At 39.3% G+C, this 23,305-nt stretch overlaps 2 protein-coding genes across 2 annotated transcripts; both read left to right on the forward strand.

Moving 5' to 3' along the window:
- Positions 1–1,288: 1,288 nt before the first annotated feature.
- On the forward strand, positions 1,289–4,620 carry LOC135607253 (subtilisin-like protease SBT3.5). The gene is made up of 10 exons (XM_065098926.1): positions 1,289–1,422; positions 1,497–1,591; positions 1,682–1,779; positions 2,054–2,215; positions 2,294–2,910; positions 3,002–3,063; positions 3,135–3,401; positions 3,484–3,601; positions 3,692–3,863; positions 3,958–4,620. The coding sequence occupies exons 1-10, from the start codon at positions 1,324–1,326 to the stop codon at positions 4,503–4,505; spliced, it is 2,238 nt and encodes a 745-aa protein (XP_064954998.1). The 5' UTR covers positions 1,289–1,323; the 3' UTR covers positions 4,506–4,620.
- Positions 4,621–18,113: 13,493 nt separating this feature from the next.
- LOC103977918 (subtilisin-like protease SBT3.5) lies at positions 18,114–21,357 on the forward strand. Its single transcript, XM_065098927.1, has 9 exons — positions 18,114–18,339; positions 18,438–18,535; positions 18,787–18,948; positions 19,029–19,636; positions 19,731–19,792; positions 19,867–20,106; positions 20,179–20,296; positions 20,398–20,569; positions 20,648–21,357. Exons 1-9 carry the CDS (start codon positions 18,140–18,142, stop codon positions 21,226–21,228), a joined length of 2,241 nt encoding a protein of 746 aa, XP_064954999.1. The 5' UTR covers positions 18,114–18,139; the 3' UTR covers positions 21,229–21,357.
- Positions 21,358–23,305: the final 1,948 nt, after the last annotated feature.

Genomic DNA, 23,305 nt, shown 5'->3' on the forward strand with positions numbered 1-23,305 from the left:
CGTCACGTCAGTTGGATCGAAGAACAATCTGGCCCATCTCTTCCAATCCATGAACTTTTCCTGTGCTCAAGGTTACTGAGATGGAGGGAGAGTCCTTTCACCTACGTTGTGAGGTGACGTCCATTGTAATCACCGAGAACTAAACCAAAATGTCTCTCTAAAAACCTCTCCCCATCATATGTGGTCCTCGCACGACTAACTTTTTTGTGAACGCGTGGTGCGAATGGTCGAAGCCTCAAACTCGTCAGACACCAACTGGTCACCATTGACTTAGCATGCCTATTAATACATGAGATGTAGTCTCACTTGGTAATTATTTAGCAACTATTCGCAGTATCTGTTTCGTCACTCCTACCTTCTGAAAGCTAATGCTCATTCGAAAAGTCAAAAATGGGTTACTATCATCATATACTTTTTGCTATATCGAATTATCAAATTGCAGATTGATATTACTCGTTTCATGTTTACTTGTCAGAAGAACACTTGAACTAGTCCATTTTGGATGACTCGTTAATGCAACTTCTCCATATCCAAATCAAGACGAGTTCTCAATATATACTATCCTCTATCTTTCTGCTTCTCTTCCTCGCCAAATCCCTTTCAATGGTGACTAAGAAAAGAAATAATCAAGGAAAGGGTCACTTTAGGGTGGGTCTCAATGCAAAGGAGCTATGCTGGTAAATTATATTAGTATAAAAAGTATAATCATGTTTCTATCATGCAAAAAAATTTTAAAGTCAAGAACTGAAATCAAATAATCATATATCAAAGTTTAGATGTATATACCTTTTGATACTATTTAAAATATCTTTATCTAATCTGTATACGAATGGCATCCAATCCAAAATTTATAATGATATCGATGAGAATGAGACTCATATTTTTATATCTTTCTATTCTTTTAGAATCACTATAATCTCTCAATCTAGAATAAATAATTAAGAGATTGATTTGATTAAAGTAAATCTATTACCAAAAACTTCACGCAATAGTATTTTACTTTAATTGGACCGTATGAATCTTTCATATCACAACGTTTTACGTAAAGTAAATTACTTTATGGGTGAGTGAATGATCGACGTGGATGAAAATTGGATGTTGACATGGATGAAAATATCACGTTAACAAAGATATATTCCCCTTATCATACAATAAAATAATATCCTTTTATTTTTATTAGTCTTTCACATCAACGAAGTTTCCTTGGCTTTAACTCGCCACAAACAAGCTATCATTGACCATCACCACCGTCGGTCATGTGGCTTCATAGGCTTGTAAGTAGCGCCATTGGAGCAATGCTGCTCCTCCACAGCCACATGCAGGATGGGTTCCCAGCATCTTCTATCCTCTATGCTTCAACTTCTCTTCCTTTCAAGCTTCATCCAAATGGTAGCACTTGGACGTACACCATCATCGACCAAGGTCCATGAGCGTCTCTCTTCCATCTTAACATTTGATGTCCACGGACTAACATCTCAATGGTCTCTTCTGTGCAGTTGCTGTACATAGTGTACATGGGAGAGAGGCAACAGGAAGATCCAGACCTTGTGACTGCGTCGCACCATGATATGATGTCTTCCGTACTGGGGAGGTGTGCATTTTTGCACCATATATAGATTGTGTTCCTTTCATCTTTCTGTCATATATGCTCGATTACAGGTTATTCTAATTGGTGATTCAGCAAGGAGGAAGCTGTGAGTTCAATTGTCTACAGCTATAAGCATGGCTTCTCGGGTTTTGCAGCCATGCTTACAGAATCTCAAGCAGATCAAATTGCAGGTTCTTCCTTCCTTCTTCAAGTTCTAATATGATTAACCGCACAACTGATGAGAACAATCCATCGCTGGTTGGCGTCTTGAGATGAGAAACAGCATGTTTATAGTGAATAAATCATGTCTCCTTTGTTGGTTTAAACATGTAAATGGATAATGAAAAGGAGAATTGATGTTCGTGAAAAGTTATGAGAAAAGAAATCGTATTTATACATATACATAATTCTCAATGAAGATGAGTAAGCGCCTTCATCATATTGCCCTTTTTCTTTTATTTGTAGAATTGCCGGAGGTGATCAGCGTCAATCCAAGCCGCAGCGTTCCGCTGCATACTACACGAAGCTGGGACTACCTTGGTCTTGGTTATAAACAACCCCAATCCACAGGACTACTTCGAAGAGGCAACTTCGGCGATGGCATCATCATCGGTGTTGTCGACTCAGGCAAGCGTTATATATTTATTTCGTTACTGGCATGGAGCTTGTTGATTTGACCGTGTCATGTGAACTTTGTTTGTATAGGCATTTGGCCGGAATCGAGAAGCTTCGACGACCATGGTTACGGCCCCGTCCCATCCCGTTGGAAAGGAACGTGTGAAGTAGGTCAAAACTTCACAGTCAAACACTGCAACCGCAAGATCATCGGTGCAAGATGGTACGCCGGAGGCGTCGACGATTCCGACATCAGCGTAGACTACCGTTCTCCCCGAGATTTTCAGGGCCACGGAACCCACACGGCTTCCACCGCGGCTGGTTCATTCGTGGGTAACGCGAGCTTCCATGGCCTCGGTGCCGGCGTAGCAAGAGGAGGCGCTCCTCGTGCCCGGCTCGCAATATACAAGGCGTGCTGGGGAAACAACATAAGGTGCCCGGAAGCCGCCCTTCTAAAAGCGATAGACGATGCTATCCATGATGGTGTGGACATCTTATCACTCTCACTTGGGGCCATACATTACTCAATCTTTGCTTCCATACATGCGGTTGCAAAGGGGATAACTGTGATCTTCGCTGGAGGCAACTCTGGTCCCGTTCCCCAGACCATTTATAATGACCTGCCGTGGGTGATCACGGTAGCAGCCAGCACCATGGATCGGTCGTTTCCTACCCTCCTAACCCTCGGAGACAACCGAACCGTGGTGGTGCGAACGTGTAGTTTTCACAGACACGCTAATACATTTGAAATTTTGCGTCTACTTATATTGAATTAATTGTTCATGGTCGCTGCGGCAGGGACAATCCATCCTCTATGAATCCACCGATGGAGGATTCAAAGAGCTAGCAGATGGTGGGAGGTAACTGTAATTCGATTAATGTTCTTAAAGAAAAGAGTACCTAGTAATGTGCATTTGATCTATTGTTGCAGTTGCTCGCGCGAGGATCTGAATTCGAGTGATGTAGTCGGAAAGATTGTGCTCTGTTACCAGCTTGCCATCGCCTCAAGCTCTCCACCCAGGCGACACTTTCCACTGGCTGCCAGTAATGTTCAGGAAGCAGGAGGGAAGGGCATTATCTTTGCACAGTACTCCGCCAACATCCTAAGCTTCATCGACGTTATTTGCAACGGCACCGTATGCGTCTTTGTAGATTACGAGATCGGCAAACAAATAAAAGATTATGTAACGAATACAAGGTCTGCTCAACTCGAGTTCATTTTTCCTAAACAGATCAGAATTTTCTTTTCGGGAATAATAACCACGAAAGGAAATTGGCAGATCCCCGCTGGTGAAGGTGAGCCTAACGCAGGATATGGTCGGGAGTGGAGTTATGTCGCCCAAGGTCGCAGCTTTCTCGTCGAGAGGGCCGAGTATATTGTTCCCAGATCTAGTCAAGGTAGGTACAATTTCTATTATCTACTAGAAGCTCAAATTGTTTGGTTCTTTTCGATGAACTGGTGTGATCACCATCACTGCCTTTGGACAGCCCGATATCACAGCTCCTGGATTCCTTATCCTGGCCGCAGTGAAAGATTCCTATAAGTTTGAGTCTGGAACATCGATGTCTTGTCCCCATGTCTCCGGCGTAGCAGCTCTTCTTAAAGCAGCACATCCCCAGTGGTCTCCTGCTGCCATCAAATCAGCACTCGTGACAACTGGTGAGTAGATTGACCATCCTGCTTCTGCATCGTTCACGAGTTCTTCTCTGTCTGCTTTCCTGATAATAAAGTACATGACAACCTCTGTTTTAAGCTCATACGACCAATGCATACGGCTTCCCCATAGAAGCAGAGGGAGTTCCTCGAAAGCTCGCCGATCCTTTCGACTTTGGCGGCGGTCATATCGTTCCTAACAAAGCCGCTGATCCCGGGCTTATTTATGACGTCGATCCCGAAGACTACTTCAAATTCTTCAACTGCACTTACGGTCCGTCGACCACTTGTGACTTGGTGGACAGTCGACTGTATCAACTGAACCTGCCCTCCATCTCCATTCCTGACCTAAAGAAGACACCACTGACGGTGTGGAGAACCGTGATCAATGTGGGGGACACGGATTCCATTTACAGGGCAATGGTGGAGTCCCCTCTGGGTGTCGCCATGGTCGTCGAGCCTTCTCTTCTTCAGTTCAATGCTTCCACGACAACACACACCTTCGCGGTGATGTTTACGCCGCTTCAGATGGTGCAAGGGGACTTCAATTTCGGAAGCTTGACATGGTTTGATGATGGGAAGCACGCAGTAAGAATTCCTATCGCAGTTCGAGTGATCATCCATGATTCCTTCTCTGATACTTCCTAAGGCATCTGCTCTATGTTGACTACTATGGCAATAAGTTAAATGTTGAAGTCGTATGGGGAATAAAAACTAAGGTGTGTAAAATGCTACTCAAATATCGATGTCAACTTTTGGTTCAGTCAATTTGTTCATTTATAGGCGTCTGTGAGCTACTTTTGTCCATACGCACGAACGTCGACATATGATATTGTCAGGAAATAATATACGTTTGAAGGACACAATGTTTTCATAAACTATATTGTCGAAATAATTCAATTGCCAAGATATGATAAAATAGCTTGGAACTATTTTACAAGGGAATAATTAAAATAAGAGCTTCGTGAAATTAAGATATAATAAAAATATTAAAACTATAAATATTTAATGAGAAAAAAAATTGTGAGCTAAGCTATAATCAGCGAAATCATTGTTTATTACATATTAGAAAAAGAAAAATACAAGCTTTCAATCCAACGTTAGGACATCAAGCTAAGCTTACTAATTTAATTCCCAAAAATTTGCCTACAGCCTTAATTTAAATAGGCGTCCACATACTAACAGAAAATTATATACTCACATAAGGTTGTTTTTGTTTTTCAGAATTTGATATTTTTATTTTAAATTCATGAACAAGCACCTTTAATATATATATACATATATCATTAACATTAAGCATGTGATTATATCTATTTTGCATGTAATGAAGGAGTTGCATTTTAGATTGTTAGGGTCAAATTTTGGATCTCTCAACAATGTAATTGACTTATAAAACTAGTCAAGATGGGCTTCACACTTATAGGATGGTGCCCTCCATCTTATAGGATAAGCTGTGATACTCATGATGCTTCTGAAATAAGTACATTGATTATAATAATTGCAAACATATCGATTTTGATTAGCATTATGCCCAAATTTAATTATGATATAGATTTAAAGTTAATCATGAATTTATTTTGTGTCTATTTCTTATTAGTGTTCGGGATAACTAAATCCTAAAGGTAGCGAATCCTATAAAATTATATCGGAGACATGGTTGATGAAATCTCTCTGTCGTTATATTAGTTTCACAATTGAAGTATTAATAAAGTGTTAAAATTGGAAGGTTAAAAGCACCAATTGAATTGAATGAGAGCTCTTCTATGTCCAGGAATGCACCAAACGGGATGAGAGCTTTTAAAGTGTGATACCAGGATTATTATGCTCCTAGATGTATATTGTTATCAAAATAATTTCACACAGCTCTCATGAAATCATGAGAAATTGAATTCGTGCGATAAGGATGCCTTGATTTGTAACCTCTGGGATATCATACCATGTTAGTTATGTATAATGAAAAATATTGAAGACACGACATTGAAATATGGATCGCATATTATCCAAGTGTCAATTACCAATGACCTAGATATTGATTATGTGAAATTGAGCTGATGATAAAATGTTGACCATATGATATTGATGCATCGATCATATTATTATTTTTCTATAAATTAAAAAATTAAGATTACTCAATCCCAAAGAAAAATTATTTGATTTTGATCTTATCTCGCTATTGCTAAAAATTCGTTTAGTTATATATATAAAAAAAAAGTAAGAGTTGATAAAAAATAAGGAGAGAGAGTTCATTTGTAAATATACTCTCAAGTGAAACCGTTGAATCTCGGATTTTGATGATGAAACCAATTGATAAGTTTTTATGATTTTATCTGTGTTTTTAGTGACGCGGGATGCTTCAATTAGGATGAGGCAATTAAAACAGGAAAAATTATGTTGGGCCAGAGGAAATTATGTCAGAAAATTAGACGTCGAGCCGGTAGATTGGTCGACATATCGATAGAAGGCTTCAGGCCATGGATTCGGGCATCGAGCAAAGAAGAGCGGATATTACGCCAAGGATATCGGAGTTGCAGAGTCAACCGGCCGATTGGGCAATAGGTCACAAGCAAGGACGATGCACCGAAGAATCGGACGAAGCATTGAGGGACTAACGATATGCCGGACAACATGATTAATGCTTAGTATTCATTGTTTAGATTGAAGCATGTTTTGCATATGCAGGATTAACTACGATAGCAAGACATGAAGCAAAATAAAGTCCTAGAGTCAAGGACGCGATTTCATTGGGAGTTCGAGAGTTCGTCGGAAGTCCGAACGTTCGTCGAAAGTGTTGGGAAATCATGGGGGGGCGACATCATATGCGCAGCGGAAGAACAAGAAAACAAAAATCCCCGATTCCCAAAAAGATGTTCATCGTCGTGCGAAGATTGGTGCGCAAAATCCGCAAAAAATACAAAAACTGCGTATAGAGATTGTGTTACCTAGGGAGATCGTATATCCCTGTTTCCTTGCAGATCCTTAGGAGAGGGTGAAGGAGGTCAAGCGTCCTCCTCTCTAGCGGTGATCCACACAGCAGGGTTGCGACGACGCTCCTCAAAACTCTAGGCCTACTCTGAGGTGGAGAGGGAGAGGAGAATAGGAAGGGCAAGCAAAGACTCTAGCCTATGAGGCTGTGAATCCCTCCTATTTATAGAGATCCCATGTCAAAACCCTAATGGGTCCTTTCCCTAGTGGGTATTGGATCTGCATCCAATAAGACAAGGGCTCCGTCGGATATCTCATATCCGAACCTCTACTCATCGCAATGCCTACCATATGTGTGTGACCCTCTAGGCCCAATATCGAGCTGGCCGTGAGTCATACCTGTCAGAACTCCTTCTAACTAAGTGAATTATTATCTCTGTAATAATTCACTCGACTCATCGACTACGGAAGTACTAGGCCACTACGCCGTAGTCCCCAGACGATACAGGGGAATCCAATCCATTGGACCTGTCTGTCCTCAGTTACCATGTACCTATAGTCCCTCATCCATCTAATATCCCAGAGACCGTATATCGAGCATGGTGCTGTCAGACCCATACGGTTTCTACTCGAGTCTCGCTCTAATCGGATTCTCCCGGAGAACTCTTTCTCTCTCAACCCGAATGACCCTGGCCAGGGATTTGTCTGAGCAAGAACACATGGGATATTCCTCTCATGATACCGAGAGTGGATGATCCTCTATCGACACTCAATAGCCCTCGTAAGGTCGACTACCACTCCCAATGACCAGCTGTACTAGATCTGGGAACAGCCAAACCTATAAGTCTGGTATCAAAGAGTGGAGCACTCATACAGGACATCCTTGGTGTCTCAAGTCTAAGAACCAGATACACCACTAGGACTACGGAATCGTTGTCTGACAATAAGGCATCATCAACCATCCAGCATTCCGTAAGCGGATCAATCAGTGAACTCATTCTCCAATGAGCACCTGTACTGTATCCCTAGTGTCCCTACACGAGCAGCTATGAGACCAGCTGCATCCATCATATGGACGGGTATACAGCACACCAGTCTATCCGGTTATCACGATGTCCCTCTCGAGTAACCTATGACCGGGATTATTTAGGATATGTGTTTAAAGGTGAATCGATCTCATTATCGTGATCTCATCACGATCCGATTCCCATTGCACAAATCCAAGGACATCACAATATATATGCATTTATGCAATAGTTATAAAGTGATATATGCCAAAATATAATAAGCAAAAAGATTCTGTATCAAGTCACACGTGCCATCACTCACGTGATTGGCTTGCTGGGCACTTATGACTAGCAGAAAGTTTTGTCAGAACTAGCCGAGAAGTCTCGGAGCATGCCTGAGAAGCTCGTCGGAACACACCAAGAAGATCATCGTGAAGTCTAGGAGCTTATCGGGAGTCCACTAGAACATTATCGAGAGATTATCAGAAGTTAGCCGAAAGATTACCGGAAGAAACCAAGATATAGGGAGTTGTTTAGCTTAGCAAATGTCTTATATTTCGTAGTTAGCACGTAATTAGATTTGGATTTGGGCCAATCCACTTAGGGGCCAACTAGGCCCATGTAAGAATTGTGTTGGGCCCAATGAAAAGGCCCAAACAGTGCCCCAAGACGTGTCACCATTGTGGCACAGTCTCCGAGACTATATCAGGCAGTGGTACCATCGATCTAGATGGTAATACCACCCAGACACAACCTCCGAGAGGCTGCAGGTGGTGGTACCACCTAGTGTAGTGTCAGTGTCAGATTGACACTGGTGGTGGTACCGCCCATGCTCGGGAAACCCGGGATGAGATGTCTTTAGGCTCCAAGTTTGAATCAACTTAAAGCCTATAAATACCCCTCTCATCCCTCGTTAACAAATACAAGCACAAAGAATTTAAAGAGGGTAAAACGCTATTGTAATCTCTTGTGAGAATCCTCCTCTTCTAGTCTAAGTGTTAGAATAGTTTGAAAAAGGAGTGAATACTTGTAAGGGTTGTCTCCTAAACCCGGTAAAAGGAGAAGAGGGGTGTAAGAAGGAGGTTGATTTTTGCCTATTAAAAGAAGATCGATAGTGGATGCCGATGGCCTCAACGGAAGAGGAATCGATGGAGTGGATGTAGGTCATGATGACCGAACCACTATAACATTAGCGTGATTTTCTCTGATTTGCATTTCTATATTAGAGCAGTTTACTTTACTGTAAACCTCTTAATTTGTTTTACATCCACTATACATCTTTCGTACGCTTTCAACCAATTCAACATCAAAATTATATAATTTTCAAAATTACTAAAAGCGAAGTAAGATGAATTAGTGCTGTAGATAAACACGTCGTCAAAAACGTTTTGTTTCAATAAAATTGATTTCGTAAAGATGTTAACTTGAAATTATACGGAAACATAACGAAGGAGGAATTCAATTTGCAATAAGGTAAATAGCAAAAAGTAAATGCAAACCAGATTTTAGAGTGGTTCGGTCGTCGTGACCTACATCCACTTCGTCGATTCCTCTTCCGTCGAGGCCACCGGCATCCACTATTGATCTTCCTTTAATAGGCAAAGATCAACCTCCTTCTTACACGCCTCTTCTCCTTTTATCGGGTTTAGAAGACAATCCTTACAAGCACTCACTCCTCCTAAACAAAATTATAAACTTAGACTTAAAGGAGGAGATTTCTCAAGTGATTACAACAGCATTTCTTCACTTTTAAACTCTTTGTGCTTGTATGTTTTAACCAGGGATGAGAGAGGTATTTATAGGCTTCAAGTTGATTCAAACTTGGAGCCTAAAAATATCTCATCCCGGGTTTCCCGGGCACAGGTGGTACCACCGCTTGCGTTGGGCGGTATCACTGCTAGTGTTAGTCTAACACTAACACTGCACTAGACAATACCACCGCCCAGGCGGTACCACCACCTGACACTGGGTGGTACCACCACCCAAACTGGTGATACCATAGCCTACACAGCCTCTCGGAGGTTGTGTCTAGGCAGTACCACCGCCTAAACCGGCGATACCACTGCTTGACACAATCTCGGAGACTATGCCACAACAGTGTCACCTCTTGGGGCACTATTTGGGCCTCTTATTGAGCCCAACACAATCCTTACATGGGCCCAGCTAGCTCCTAATTAGATTGGCCCAAATTCAAACCCAATTACGTGCTAACTACGATTTCTAAGACATATTCTAAGCTAAACAAGTTCGTAAGTCTAGTTTCTTCCGGCGATCTTTCGACGATCTGTCGGCAATGTTCCAGCGGACTCCCGGTAAGCTCCTAGACTTCACAATGATCTTCTTGGTGAGTTATGATAAGCTTCTTTAGAAAGCTTCTGAACTTTTCGGCAGAACTTCCGACGAACGTCTGAACTTCCGATGAACGCTCGAACTCCCAATGAAATCGCGTCCTTGACTCCGAGACTTCATTTTGCTTTATGCCTTGCTATTGTGGTTAATCCAGCACATGTAAAAATACACTTCGATCTAGACAATTAATATTAAGTATTAATTATGTTGTCTGGTATGTTATTGGTCCCTCGACGCTTCGTCCGATTCTTTGGCGCATCGTCCTCTCTTGCGGCTTATTGCCCAATCGGCTAGTTGACTCCGCAACTCCGATATCTTTGGCACAATATATGCTTTTCTTGGTCCGATGCCCGAATCCATAGCCCGAAGCCTTCTATCAATACATTGACCGATCCACCAGCTCGACGTTCAATCTTCTGACATGTTTTCCTTTGACCCAACATGATTTTTCTTGCTTTAATTGTCTCATCCTGATCGAAGCATCCTACGTTACTCAAAACGCAGATTAAAATATAAACACTTATCAATTGGTTTCATCATCAAAATATGAGATTCAACAATCTCCCCTTTTTTTGATGATGACAACCAATTGATGATGAAGTTAACCTTAACTCCCGGAATTTAAACAAACTCCCCCTATCAATATGTCATATTGATAGAACCTTGAATTCAAGCAAAATTCAAGTCATTGTAAATTTCATCTTGAATATTTGCAATACGTCATCATGCATAACATGATCATACTTGGTGAAAACTAATTATCCTTTTTATTTTTTTTTGAATATTTTTATTAAACATGTAATTTTTAAGAAAAAAATTATATATAATTTTACGGATTGGCATGTTTTTATCCGTTGTACTAATTCACCCCCCCCCCCCCCCCCCCCTCTTTTAGTACTGACCTCTTTCCTAACAATTAGTATCGGAGCCTCGTTTTCTTATTTGGTTTAACACCCAAAGAGAAATGGCTTTTTTTTTGCTTTCAAGAGGGTCACTCTCTCGTTCGTTCTCCGTTTTTCAATGGGACAGACTAAACTTATTAGAAAACTCTAATGAAAGTTTTATTGCTTTCATTGAATCTCGATTTATGCCATATAGTCGAATTTGGTTTTCAAAGGTCTTCTCTTCCGATGAACCATTGGAATGATTTGGAGAAGAAGACTTTTTCTCTAAATGCAAAGGCTATGAATGCCTTATTTTGCACCTTAGACAAAAACGAGTTTAATCGAATTTCTATATGTGAAACGGCTTTTAAAATTTGACATACTTTCGAAATCACACATGAAGGCACTAGCAAAGTTAAATATTCGAAAATCAACTTTTTGATGTATGATTTTGAACTATTTCAAATGAAACAAAGCGAGACTATTGAAGACATGTATACCCGTTTTACAGACGTCGTCAATAGTTTAAAAGCTCTTAGTTAAACTTTTTCGAATTTTGAACTTGTTAGTAAAGTTTTACGATTACTTTCTAAAAATTAGAATTCGAAAGTAACAGCTATTCAAGAATCAAAAAATTTGAATACTTTTTTGATCGAAGAACTTATCGAGTCTCTAATGACCTATGAAATGACGTGTAATGAACATAAAGAACTTGAAAACTACCTTCTAAAGAACATGAAGGATTTGGCACATCGAACAAAAGAAGACCACTCGAGCATAAGCTCAAGTGATGGTGAACTTGAACTCCTTACTAATAAATTTAAAAAGTTCATGAAACAAAAATTAAAGAACAAAAAGAATGCAACTACTTGCTTTGAACGCAAGAAGAAGAACACAAATTGGGATGAATCGAGCTCCTCCGAAGATGAGGAGAAAATCAACAAAGGTGAGGTGGCAGACTATACCTTAACGGCTTTCGACGATGAGGTAATCAAAATACCTTTAATTTACTTTGAAATTACATAATGCTTTTCATGAAGTTATTTTTTTTGTTTATAAAATTATATATAATTTTTTCTTGAAAATTGCATGTTTAATGAAAATGTTAAAAAAATTAAAAGGGTTTAAGGATCACACTTATCTTTAAAGTAATTTCAAAAATGATAATAAAAATTATATGTTTATGATAAACAAAATTATTTTGATTAAAAATGCTTTATGAAATCATGTTTGATGATATCATGCTTAATAAATTTATTTTTTGAAATTATGCATGATGATTTGACGTAATGATGAGTTTTAGGTCATTTATGGTTTATTGATCTTAATGATTTCCATGATGATATTTGCTTTTTTGATTTTAAACTATGATGTATGGTTTTTATACAAAAATAAACTTGAGCATGCTTATATGAAATCAATCACTTAAAATGTAACACATAAAAAGAAAAATATATTATTGGATTTCAAATCATGAATCTATGTTATGAATTTTGTGAATCATGAAATTGATTTTGATGGTTTAAATTTAATGAGTTTTATTGAAATCACGATCTTGATTTCTTGAGATTTATTACATGAAATCCTTCATAAATCAAGATTTCTTACTCTTTATTCTCTTGCATTTTGAGAAAATTTTCAATATGAATCATAAGAGTGCTTATGCATGAATTGAAATCTTTTTCTCCTATGTTTCCTTTTACAATTTACTAAAGAGAATATCTTTTTCGAAATTCATGACTTAAAATTTTTTTTGAATATCTTTAATTATTTGACCTTCTATGATTTTCTTTTGATTATTTATGAGGAGGTTTTTCAAAAGAAATCATGCCTTTTGATATTCACATGATCTTATCTTTCATGATATGATTTTTATGTAATTCCTTGTATTCATTAAATATTTATCTCATCACCCAATTAAATTTTCTTGATATTCTTCATGTGATGATATGAATTTATGCATAAGATACTCATGATATTATTTTGATGCTATGAAATGATATAAAATTTGTAAGTTTATGAGTTTCATGTATGCTATGATGGTTGATTTTTAGTATCATGGATAGAACAAGGATGATATGTAAAGTTTTAAAATTGTGCATATTTTAATTTGAAAACATAATGATGCACAAATAAGATTGATACTTTACCTTTGTAAAAATTATTATAAAGGAAAAAAGAGATACAAAATTATATTCTTCCCTTCTTTTTAACAATAACAAAGGGGGAGATAGCTAGCTTGCATAAGTCAAGAAAATGCAAAAACTTGCAACTTGCACATTGCTAAAGGAAGTAAGAATCACTAGCTTGAACACTTCAACAAGAAAGCTATCTTGTATTTGCTTTCGAAATATTGCTAGCTTATATTTTTTAAAATGATGTAAGAATTTGCTAGCTTGCATGATATAAAACTTGCTATCTTGATTATTACCTAGACTTGCTAGCTTTCTATCTCAAGAGAAGCAATATTGCTATCTTGCTCATCTTAAGAAGCAAAACATGCTAAATTTGCACATCTCTAATTACTGCTAGCTTGCATGATGTAGAACTTGCTTGAACAACACCAAGACTTGCTAGCTTACATAATGATAAAACTAGATATTATATTTATTATGCAACAATTTAAACTTGAATTTCTAAATGCATGAGAATTGAACTTCTCCTTCTCCTTTTTGTTAATGACAAAGGGGGAAAAATATGATCATATTATGTATGATAATGTGTTGTAAATATTCATGATGAATATTTGCAATGACTTGATTTCAGCTTGAATTCAAGGTTCTATCAATATGACATATTAATAGGGAGAGTTTGTTTAAACTCCGGGAGTTAAGGTTAACTCCATCATCAATTGGTTATCATCATCAAAAAGAGGGAGATTGTTGAATCTCAGATTTTGATGATGAAACCAATTGATAAGTGTTTATGATTTGATTTATGTTTTTAGTGACGCAGGATGCTTCGATCAGGATGAGACAATTAAAGTAGGAAAAATCATGTTGGGCCGGAGGAAAACATGTCAGAAGATTGTACGTCGAGTCGGTGGATCGGTCGACATATCGATAGAAGGCTTCGGGCCATGGATTCGGGTATCGGGCCAAGAAGAGCGGATATTGCGCCAAGAATATTTGAGTTATGGAGTTAAATGGCTAATTGGGTAATAGGCCACAAGAGAGGACGATGCGCCAAAGAATCGGACGAAACGTTGAGGGACCAATGACATGCCGGACAACATAATTAATGCTTAGTATTAATTGTCTAGATCGAAGTGTATTTTATATGTGCATGATCAACTATGATAGCAAGATATGAAGCAAAATGAAGTCCTAGAGTCAAGGACATGATTTTGTTGGGAGTTCGAGAGTTCGTCGGAAGTCCGGACGTTCGTCGGAAGTTCTGTCGGAACCAATCGAGAAGTCTCAGAGCTTACCAGAGAAGCTCATCGGAACTCGCCAAGAAGATCATCGTGAAGTCGAGGAGCTAACCGAGAGTTCGTTGGAACATTACCGAGAGATCGTCAGAAGTTCGTCGGAAGCTCGTCGGAAGAAACCAAGACATAGGGACTTGTTTAGCTTAGCAAATATCTTAGATTTCATAGTTAGTACGTAATTAGATTTGGATTTGGGCCAACTCAATTAGGGGCCAGCCGGGCCCATGTAAGAACTGTGTTGGCCCCAATGAAAAGGCCCAAATAGTACCCCAAGAGGTGACACCGTCGTGGCATAGTCTCCGAGATTGTGTCAGGCGGTAGTACCGTCGGTCTGGGCGGTGGTACCACCCAAACACAACCTCTGAGAGGCTGTAGGTGGTGGTACTACCAGTCTGGGCGGTGGTACCACCCAGTGCAGTGTTAGTGTTAGACTGACACTGGCTATGGTACCGCCTAGCGCAGGTGATGGTACCGCCCGTGCTCGGGAAACCCAGGATGAGATGTTTTTAGGCTTTAAGTTTGAATCAACTTGAAGCCTATAAATACCCTACTCATCCCTGGTTAAAAAATACAAGCACAAATAATTTAAAAAGGGAAAAACACTATAGAAATCTCTTGTGAGAATCCTCCTCTAGTCTAAGTGTTAGAATAGTTTGAGAGAGGAGTGAGTGCTTGTAAGGGTTATCTCCTAAACCCGGTAAAAGAAGAAGAGGGGTGTAAAAAGGAGGTTGATCTTTGCCTATTAAAGGAATATCGATAGTGGATGCCGGTGGTCTTGACGAAAGAGGATTCAGCAGAGTGGATGTAGGTCACGACAACTGAACCACTATAAAATTTACGTGTTCTCTGGTTTGCATTTACTTCCTGCAATTTACATTAACTACAAACTGTCTTCAATATACTCTTACTTCGCTTTTAAAGTTAAGCATTTTCGAGTTTGGTTTTATCGTAAGAAAGGATTTTCTAAAACTGACGTTTTTATTCACAGCACTAATTCACCCTCTCCCCTCTCTTAGTGCCGACAACATAAGGTTTAATATAATATGATAATATTTTCACTAAATTAATTTTTTAGAAAAGTAATATGTAAAGTTAAGAAACTTATCACCATCTCTATCCGTCTTATTATAATATGTGAAAATATTTATTTTATATGTTATTTACCTTTGTCAAATTTCAAGTGGGTTAAAATAATTTTATTTATCTCCATAGAAAATTATCTTTATGAGGAGGAGTTCGTGATTGAAAGCTCGTTGCATTTGTCAAAAGGATTGAAATAATGAAGAGAGAGAGAGAGGAAATCCTGTACATAAAATGGAGAGGACACTTCAAATTACACGTATGATTTTTTCGATAGAGCAATTCTCGTAGAACATCCGTAATTATATGAAAAGTCTCTTTTACCCTTATAATATTTAAATAATTTTACCTATAGCCTCAGCCCTAGTAACGCCTCTATCCATGCTTAGCCAATGGATCCGTTGATTTTCACTATAGTCATTCATGACCCTAGGTAAGAGGGAACACAAAGGTCATGACGGCTTCCGCGAACCCTATTGACCTTCTCCCTTCTTGTGGATCTACCCATCGCCTTTTCCCTCTTCAAACTCATCTTCCTCCTCCTTTGTCAATGATTGTAAGCACAACAACTATGCGAAGGCCAGTAAGCAACCCCTCATTCATCGTGCAAAAGCCATAGTCAACCATGACAAGGGCCGACGAGCAAGACGACTAGGCACGAGGTGGAGGGGGATAGTTGGTGGGGTGGGGTGCAAGTAAAGAAATGATGAAGTGTCACGGACTTAGCTAGTTTTGCCTAAATCGTGCGGCACCATTGCGTGTCCGTTCGCAAAGGTCAGCCTCCCCGAAATCTCCCACGGTCCCTTAGGACCTACAAAAGATAAAACGGATTAGGGAAAGCGCCTCACTCGAGATCCATAAGCAAACATTCCATAAAACACTTCATAAACAATGCAAATTACAAACAGACTTTACAAGCTCAGAACAGTTACACAACAAATGGTCAAAATGGTCCATTATAGACCGAGAATCTCTTACAAGTGTCCACATGACACAATCTTTATTTAAAAGCCTAAAGAGGCCACCAAACCCAACTAAAATGGGACTATTAAGCATTCGGTCATCCCTCTATATATTGTGCAAAGCATGAACATACCAAAAAACATGGACATACATACATAAGCATTTCATCAAACATCCGATTTAGAAGTTTATCTGTGACAAAAGGGTGATGATCGACAATGATAAAATGATTATTTATATATATATAAAAAGATACTCTATGAATTTTTTTTAATTTGGGGTGTGGAAACCCAAAGTTATGAGTTTTTCTTCAAAAATTTATCCAAAAAATTATATATTTTCATATTCTTTATTTGTTTGAGAATTTAGAATTTTTGCCATGCATTTTGGATCGTTAGGTCAAATGGACCTTCAATTACAACTACGTGATTGACTTGATAAACTAGTCAAGACTGCCTTCCTTACGTGGTCAAATGGACTTGATAACCATGGCACGGCAATAAACGCTTTATTATGATTTCCATCATTGAATTGGAACACATCAGATACAGAAAAGGGAACAACGTCCCTTTCAGATTTGTTGAAAGTTCAATTAAATCTTATATTCCACACAATTTGATTTTGAGAGTCTTATTATAATTAAAAGTTTTATTAAGTTCAATTAGGACATGTTCTCAATATAAGCTTTATAGGTGCTGCTGGAGAATATTTATATCGATGATGAATATAAATGGATTGGAGATTAATCCGATATTACAAAACCATCAAAAGAGACGGACGATGAATTGTGTCTACAGTTTTGATGAGTCATCCCCTCACAACCTCGCGACTGCCATTATTGAAAAGAATATGTGAATTGATAAGACCACATTATTATTGACTCTAGAGATATAACAATAGAAAGACTAAGCATTTAAGCAATCGTAAACCCTCTTTAAAAAGACCATATATTATTATTGACTCTAGAAATATAATATAAAAAGACTAATCACTTAAAGAATTGGAAATGCCTCTTTAGAAATAATTATAATTTTTTATTTTAAACTATTAAGTATCGAACAAAAAATTCACTAACATCATCACATAATGTGAAAGGAGAAGACTACGTCAATAAGAAATATTTTTTATTATTTATTTCTTTAAAATAAATTGTTTTTTGTGTTCCATCTCGTGTTTTTCTTTTAATTGAAAGATATTATGATCACATATGAACCTCAATTTGACATCTATTACAACACTAACCGATCTTAATATATTATAATAAATGAACTTATAAAGTGTGTGTCATTGATAAATATTTTTTATTATTTATTTCTTAAAAATCTTAATCAATTTCTATATATTCAAGCCATACAATAATAGTATAAACGACTTTTATTATTTGAGTCATCAAGTTCCAAATCTACAAGTAAAACAAATTATAATCATGCCTAAATGTGTATGTCACGGGTAATCAACGTAGCTCCAAAGGAACCTTACAACTAATGCCCACAAGCTTATTATTCTAGTTTGACTTTGACCTGTGGGTTCCTTTCACGTAGTCGACCATCACCTTCGTCTTTCTCTTGGTAGCTTATAAATAGCGCCCACTGTCCGAATGCTGCCACTCCATAGCCGAAGATGGGCTCGCTTCTTATTCTATCCTCCATGTCCCTGGTAATCTTGCTTCTCATTTGGAGCTACTTCCAAAGGGTCCCGCTTGGAGATAACCCATCAACCAAGGCGAGTGTCTCTCCGCCCTCCCCTACTGCGAAGCTGTACATTGTGGATCTTGGAGAAAGACGATACGAAGATCCACAGCTTGTGATTGCTTCCCACCATGATATGTTGTCTGCCGTGCTGGGAAGGTATATATTCTCCGTCACAATTCGCCGCCCCTGCTATTCTCTAAGCTTTCCTTTGCGCGCTAAAAGTTGGTTGGTCGGTGCACTTTGTGTTGTTTCAGCAAGGAAAAGGCTCGCGATTCGATTGTTTACAGCTACAAACATTGTTTCTCGGGCTTTGCGGCCACGCTCACGCCATCTCAAGCACACCAAATTGCAGGTCCTTAGCATGCATTATCGTACCGAAAACAGGAAAAAACATGAATGAATCATAAGAGCTAGATAATAACTTTTAGTATTATGGGTAACCTTGAAATCGAGATCATGAAGGATCGATATCAAGCTTTCAAAAGCTTCTCTTATTGGCCATTGATATATGATCTATCGGTAGAGAAAAAAGGAAAGCACTTATCTGTATGATATGCATAGTTACAGTAATAATTCCATTTGTACTGTCGTTTTTGGTGTTAGAATTGGCGGAGGTGATCAGTGTCAGTCCAAGCCGCACTTTTCCTCTCCATACCACGCGAAGCTGGGACTACCTCGGCCTACGGTATAGCCATCAGCAACCCACAGGACTACTTGAGAAGGGCAAGGAAGGCGATGGGATCATCATCGGAGTTGTCGACACAGGCAATTAAGCCGCATCTGTTCACCACTGATCGCCTAATTATATGTCACCGAGCATGTCAATGGGAGTTTTTCTTACATAGGCATCTGGCCGGAATCGAGAAGCTTCAACGACGATGGTTATGGCCCCGTCCCATCCCGCTGGAAAGGAACGTGTGAAATAGGCGTAGAACACCCCATCAGATGCAACCGCAAGATCATCGGTGCAAGATACTACAGTAAAGACGCCGACCCGTCTGAGGTCGCGCGAGACTACGACTCCCCCCGTGACGCCAATGGCCATGGAACACACACCGCTTCCACCGCAGCAGGTTCTCTGGTAAGCGATGCAAGCTTCCACGGTCTCGGTGCCGGTACAGCAAGAGGAGGCGCTCCTCGTGCACGGCTAGCGATCTACAAGGTGTGCTGGGGATCAGGAAGATGCGGGGAAGCCGACGTACTACAAGCCATAGATGACGCGGTGGATGATGGAGTGGACATCTTGTCACTGTCAATCGGTGGGGATGGCTACCTTCCGGCTTCACTAGGCGCGGTAAGAAGTGGCATGACGGTGATCTTCTCCGGCGGCAATGACGGTCCCGTCACTCAAACATTAAATAACGACGTTCCATGCGTCATCACCGTGGCTGCCAGCACCATCGATCGATCTTTTCCGACCGTCATAACCCTCGGAGACAAACAAACTGTGGTGGTATGCTGCGCAGATGTGTTGCATGCTCAAATTAAGGCTTGGCAACTTGGTCAAGTCATTGTTAATTGGTTTGCTGACGAAAAGCCTGCTGCAGGGACAATCGCTGTTCTATGACTCGGCGGATGTAGGATTCAAAGGCCTAGTAGTGCCTGCAAGGTAGATACTGTCAATCACAACTCTGTTTCTCCCCTTTATTTATGTTCAGATGTTAATTCCGTCGTCCATTGTAGTTGCTCTGCAGAGGACATACATTCCAGATATGTAGTAGGCAAGATTGTGCTGTGCGCTGACAGTGGGCCTGCTGGGAACTTCGACGACGTTTTGGGAATCCTGCAGGGAGCCAAAGCCGCCGGTGTGATCTTTGGACGATTCCCACGCAGCAACCTCCTACCTTGCGAACGCTTCATATGTGTCCTGGTAGACAAAGATGTACACGAGCAAATATGGATATATGGTGAAAAGACGACAAGGTTTGCTTCCTAGATTTCTATTCCCGTTAACGCGTTGCAGCTAATTAACCACGGGTGGGTTACCACTGGCAGTTCTCCGGTGGTGAAGGTGAGCCCAGCCTTAACCTCGGCCGGGATTCCAATCACGTCGCCCAGGGTGGCAGCTTTCTCCTCCAGGGGGCCGAGTGTATCTTATCCAGACCTGGTCAAGGTACGCCCACCCCGCATCCATGATCTCATTCTTGCATATATCTTCAGCTGGGACCAACAAAGAAACGTGCTAGCTTATTGTTGTTTACGTCCTTCGGTCAGCCCGATATCACAGCTCCGGGAGTCAGTATCTTGGCCGCAGTGGCAGATTCTTATGAATTCATGTCCGGGACTTCAATGGCCTGCCCTCACGTATCTGGAGTTGCAGCTCTTCTCAAAGTAGTGCATCCGGAATGGTCTCCAGCTGCCATCAAATCAGCACTTGTTACCACCGGTGAGTAAATAGCATCATGTTACTACTTCTACTCCATCCTTTAGTTATATGCTCATGTCCGATTGCCTCTGTTTGAAGCATACACGACCGATGCGTACGACTTCCCAGTAGAGGCAGAGGCGATTCCTCGGAAGCTGGCCGATGCTTTCGACTATGGCGGAGGTCACATCGATCCTAATAAAGCCGCAGATCCTGGACTTGTTTATGATATCCATCCGGATGATTACTGCAACTACTTCCCGTGCACAAACCATGCCTTGAGTCTGCCCTCGGACGACATTCCCGGCCTCGGGACGTCCGGAGTGGATAACAAACGTATGTATGACCTGAACCTGCCCTCCATCTCCATTCCCGACCTGAAGGAGACACCTGTGACGGTGGGGAGGACCGTTACTAATGTGGGCGACAAGAAATCCAAGTACAAGGCAGTAGTGCGTTCTCCACCAGGTGTTAACATGGTTGTGGAGCCGTCCGTTCTGGAGTTCAAGGCTTCGAAGCAGAAGCTTCCCTTTAAGGTGACCTTCACGTCGCTTCACAAGGTGCAAGGAGGCTTCACTTTCGGAAGCTTGACTTGGGTGGATGATGGTGGGAACCATACCGTCAGGATTCCGATCGCGGTTCGGGTGATCATCGTAGATTCCTTTTCTGACACCTCCTAGAGTCCAAGTTATAAGCTCTGGCCTGAGCATTCGAGACATGAAGTAATAATGGAGCCGAGTTTATATATATGTTGCTGTAGCAGTAAGTTCAATGTTAAGATGTCTCGAGGAATAAAAGGATATCTGTTACGTTGCTTGTGCGTTTGATGATGGTGTGTAAAAGTAATTCTATAGATTTTTATGTAAGAAGACGAAATCAGATCCAATCCTATAGATTTTTCTATAACAATAATTTTCAGAAAATATTTATCTTATCATTCAATCAATAATCAATTCACCCATGTGATATTTAATACATTTAATAACTCTTTAAAGATTCATAATATGTGTGTGTGTGTGTGTGTATCAATAGATTAATTATATAATTCAATTAGTAATCGTGACTCTGAAAATTTTAAAAATAATCAAATAAGCAAACCATAGTTCAGTAAACACTTTGACTCGTATGTTAATCAAAATTTATCATAAATAAATATTTTATTCATTTAATATATACTTTTGATGTATATCAATTCATAACGTAGCTAACAATATTTTTAAAATATAAAATATAATTAAATGTATTTCATAATAAAAATAAAAATATAGCCAATGATCGTAAATCATTATAGTACTATCATTAACTTTTCATAAATGAGCATAAATATAACTAAGGGTTTGTAAATATAAATAATTGTATACGTTTGAACATAATTCGTAGTAGTATCGATAACAACTGTCACATTATACCATCGTGATAAGTTTAGAATTATATTTAACATTGAATAAATAACATATATCTTCTTGTATCAAAACTAAACAAAACTAATTTTTAACAAATATCAATATATAATCCCCATTTGTAGAGTCCAATCATATATAGACAACTATTATTATAGTAAAATTAATATATATATATATATATATAATTTTTTAAGAAATATTTTAATATTTTTTTGTATATTATTTAATTATCTAAAAACATAATGATTCACCCATCTATAATTCATAACACAAATCTAATTAATGAGATTACAAGAGAATTTAATAATATAGTTTTGTTAGACTTATCGAATCCATTTGGTATCAAAACAAAACCTCCAAAATTTCTCTTATTTTTCTTCTTTTTCGTTTTCTCTTTTCTTTCTTTTCTCTCACTGTTCTTTCTTTTTTTATTTCCCTCCTCATCCTTCTCTTCTACTCCTCTGTTTCTTCTCTCTCACACCCCATCCTCGATTGCTTTTTTTCTCTCTCATCTTTCTTCCCTTCTTATCTATTTCTTCACCCTTTTTTTTCCCTTCTTTCTTCCCCGACTCTGTTCTCACCTAAGCCTCCCTGTCTTCTCTCTTTCTCTTCCTCTTCTCTCTCTCCTTTCTTCTCCCTTTCTCTTTCTCTTTCTCTTCCTTCCCTCCTCCCTTTCACTCTTCTTTTCTTTTCTTTGTTTTTTTTCCTTCTCTTTTCTTCTTCTCCGATCCCCTCTCTGTTTCCCTCTCTCTCTCTCTCTCTCTCTCCCACACGCTCCCATTTCACCGCAGCCTCTGTTTTACTGTATCGAGAGAGAGAGAGCGAGAGGCGGTGGGAAGCTATGGGGTGTTCAACCACCGCTGCCGTGTTTTGCAATTTAAGGTCCTCAGAAAAAATAAGGGATTTACAAAAAGACTATCAAAGAAGGTGCTTATGCCGACATAATTGTGCATGCTCGCAGTGGCACTTCCATAAAATGCTTTATGGAGAATTCAGACAAATGTTTTAATGCAGCAGAGCAAATCTCCAACTAGATGTGTTCTATTATATCATGACAAAGGACCTTACGGGTCTGGAAACTCAGCATAGCAAAATCCCAGACTAGACATTCTATTATAGTAACTAAACTTCAGCTAACAATGATATATGCAAGTTTTTATAGTTTAAATAACAATATATATGCTAAACTTCAATTCAAAGGGAGAAATATAAATGAAGCTCTTCGATACACAAGATCATCTCCACCATTAACTTTTATTTCCATAAGAACTACGTTAACTTATTAACGATATCACTTTGGTTTGACACAACTTAATCCACAAGCAAAAATCCTCAACCGTTTTGCGTCATGTCC

This window comes from Musa acuminata, chromosome BXJ2-3 (assembly GCF_036884655.1).
Source record: "Musa acuminata AAA Group cultivar baxijiao chromosome BXJ2-3, Cavendish_Baxijiao_AAA, whole genome shotgun sequence".
NCBI lineage: Eukaryota > Viridiplantae > Streptophyta > Magnoliopsida > Zingiberales > Musaceae > Musa > Musa acuminata.

What these genes read in the sequence shown, in the direction of transcription:
- LOC135607253 (XM_065098926.1), top strand. Translation starts at nt 1,324, where the DNA reads ATGGGTTCCCAGCATCTTCTATCCTCTATGCTTCAACTTCTCTTCCTT. An exon ending in GTACACCATCATCGACCAAG is followed by an intron (nt 1,423 to 1,496) that starts GTCCATGAGCGT and finishes TCTTCTGTGCAG; the next exon opens with TTGCTGTACATAGTGTACAT. An exon ending in TGTTCCCAGATCTAGTCAAG is followed by an intron (nt 3,602 to 3,691) that starts GTAGGTACAATT and finishes GCCTTTGGACAG; the next exon opens with CCCGATATCACAGCTCCTGG.
- LOC103977918 (XM_065098927.1), top strand. Translation starts at nt 18,140, where the DNA reads ATGTCCCTGGTAATCTTGCTTCTCATTTGGAGCTACTTCCAAAGGGTC. An exon ending in GAGACAAACAAACTGTGGTG is followed by an intron (nt 19,637 to 19,730) that starts GTATGCTGCGCA and finishes AGCCTGCTGCAG; the next exon opens with GGACAATCGCTGTTCTATGA. An exon ending in ATCAGCACTTGTTACCACCG is followed by an intron (nt 20,570 to 20,647) that starts GTGAGTAAATAG and finishes CTCTGTTTGAAG; the next exon opens with CATACACGACCGATGCGTAC.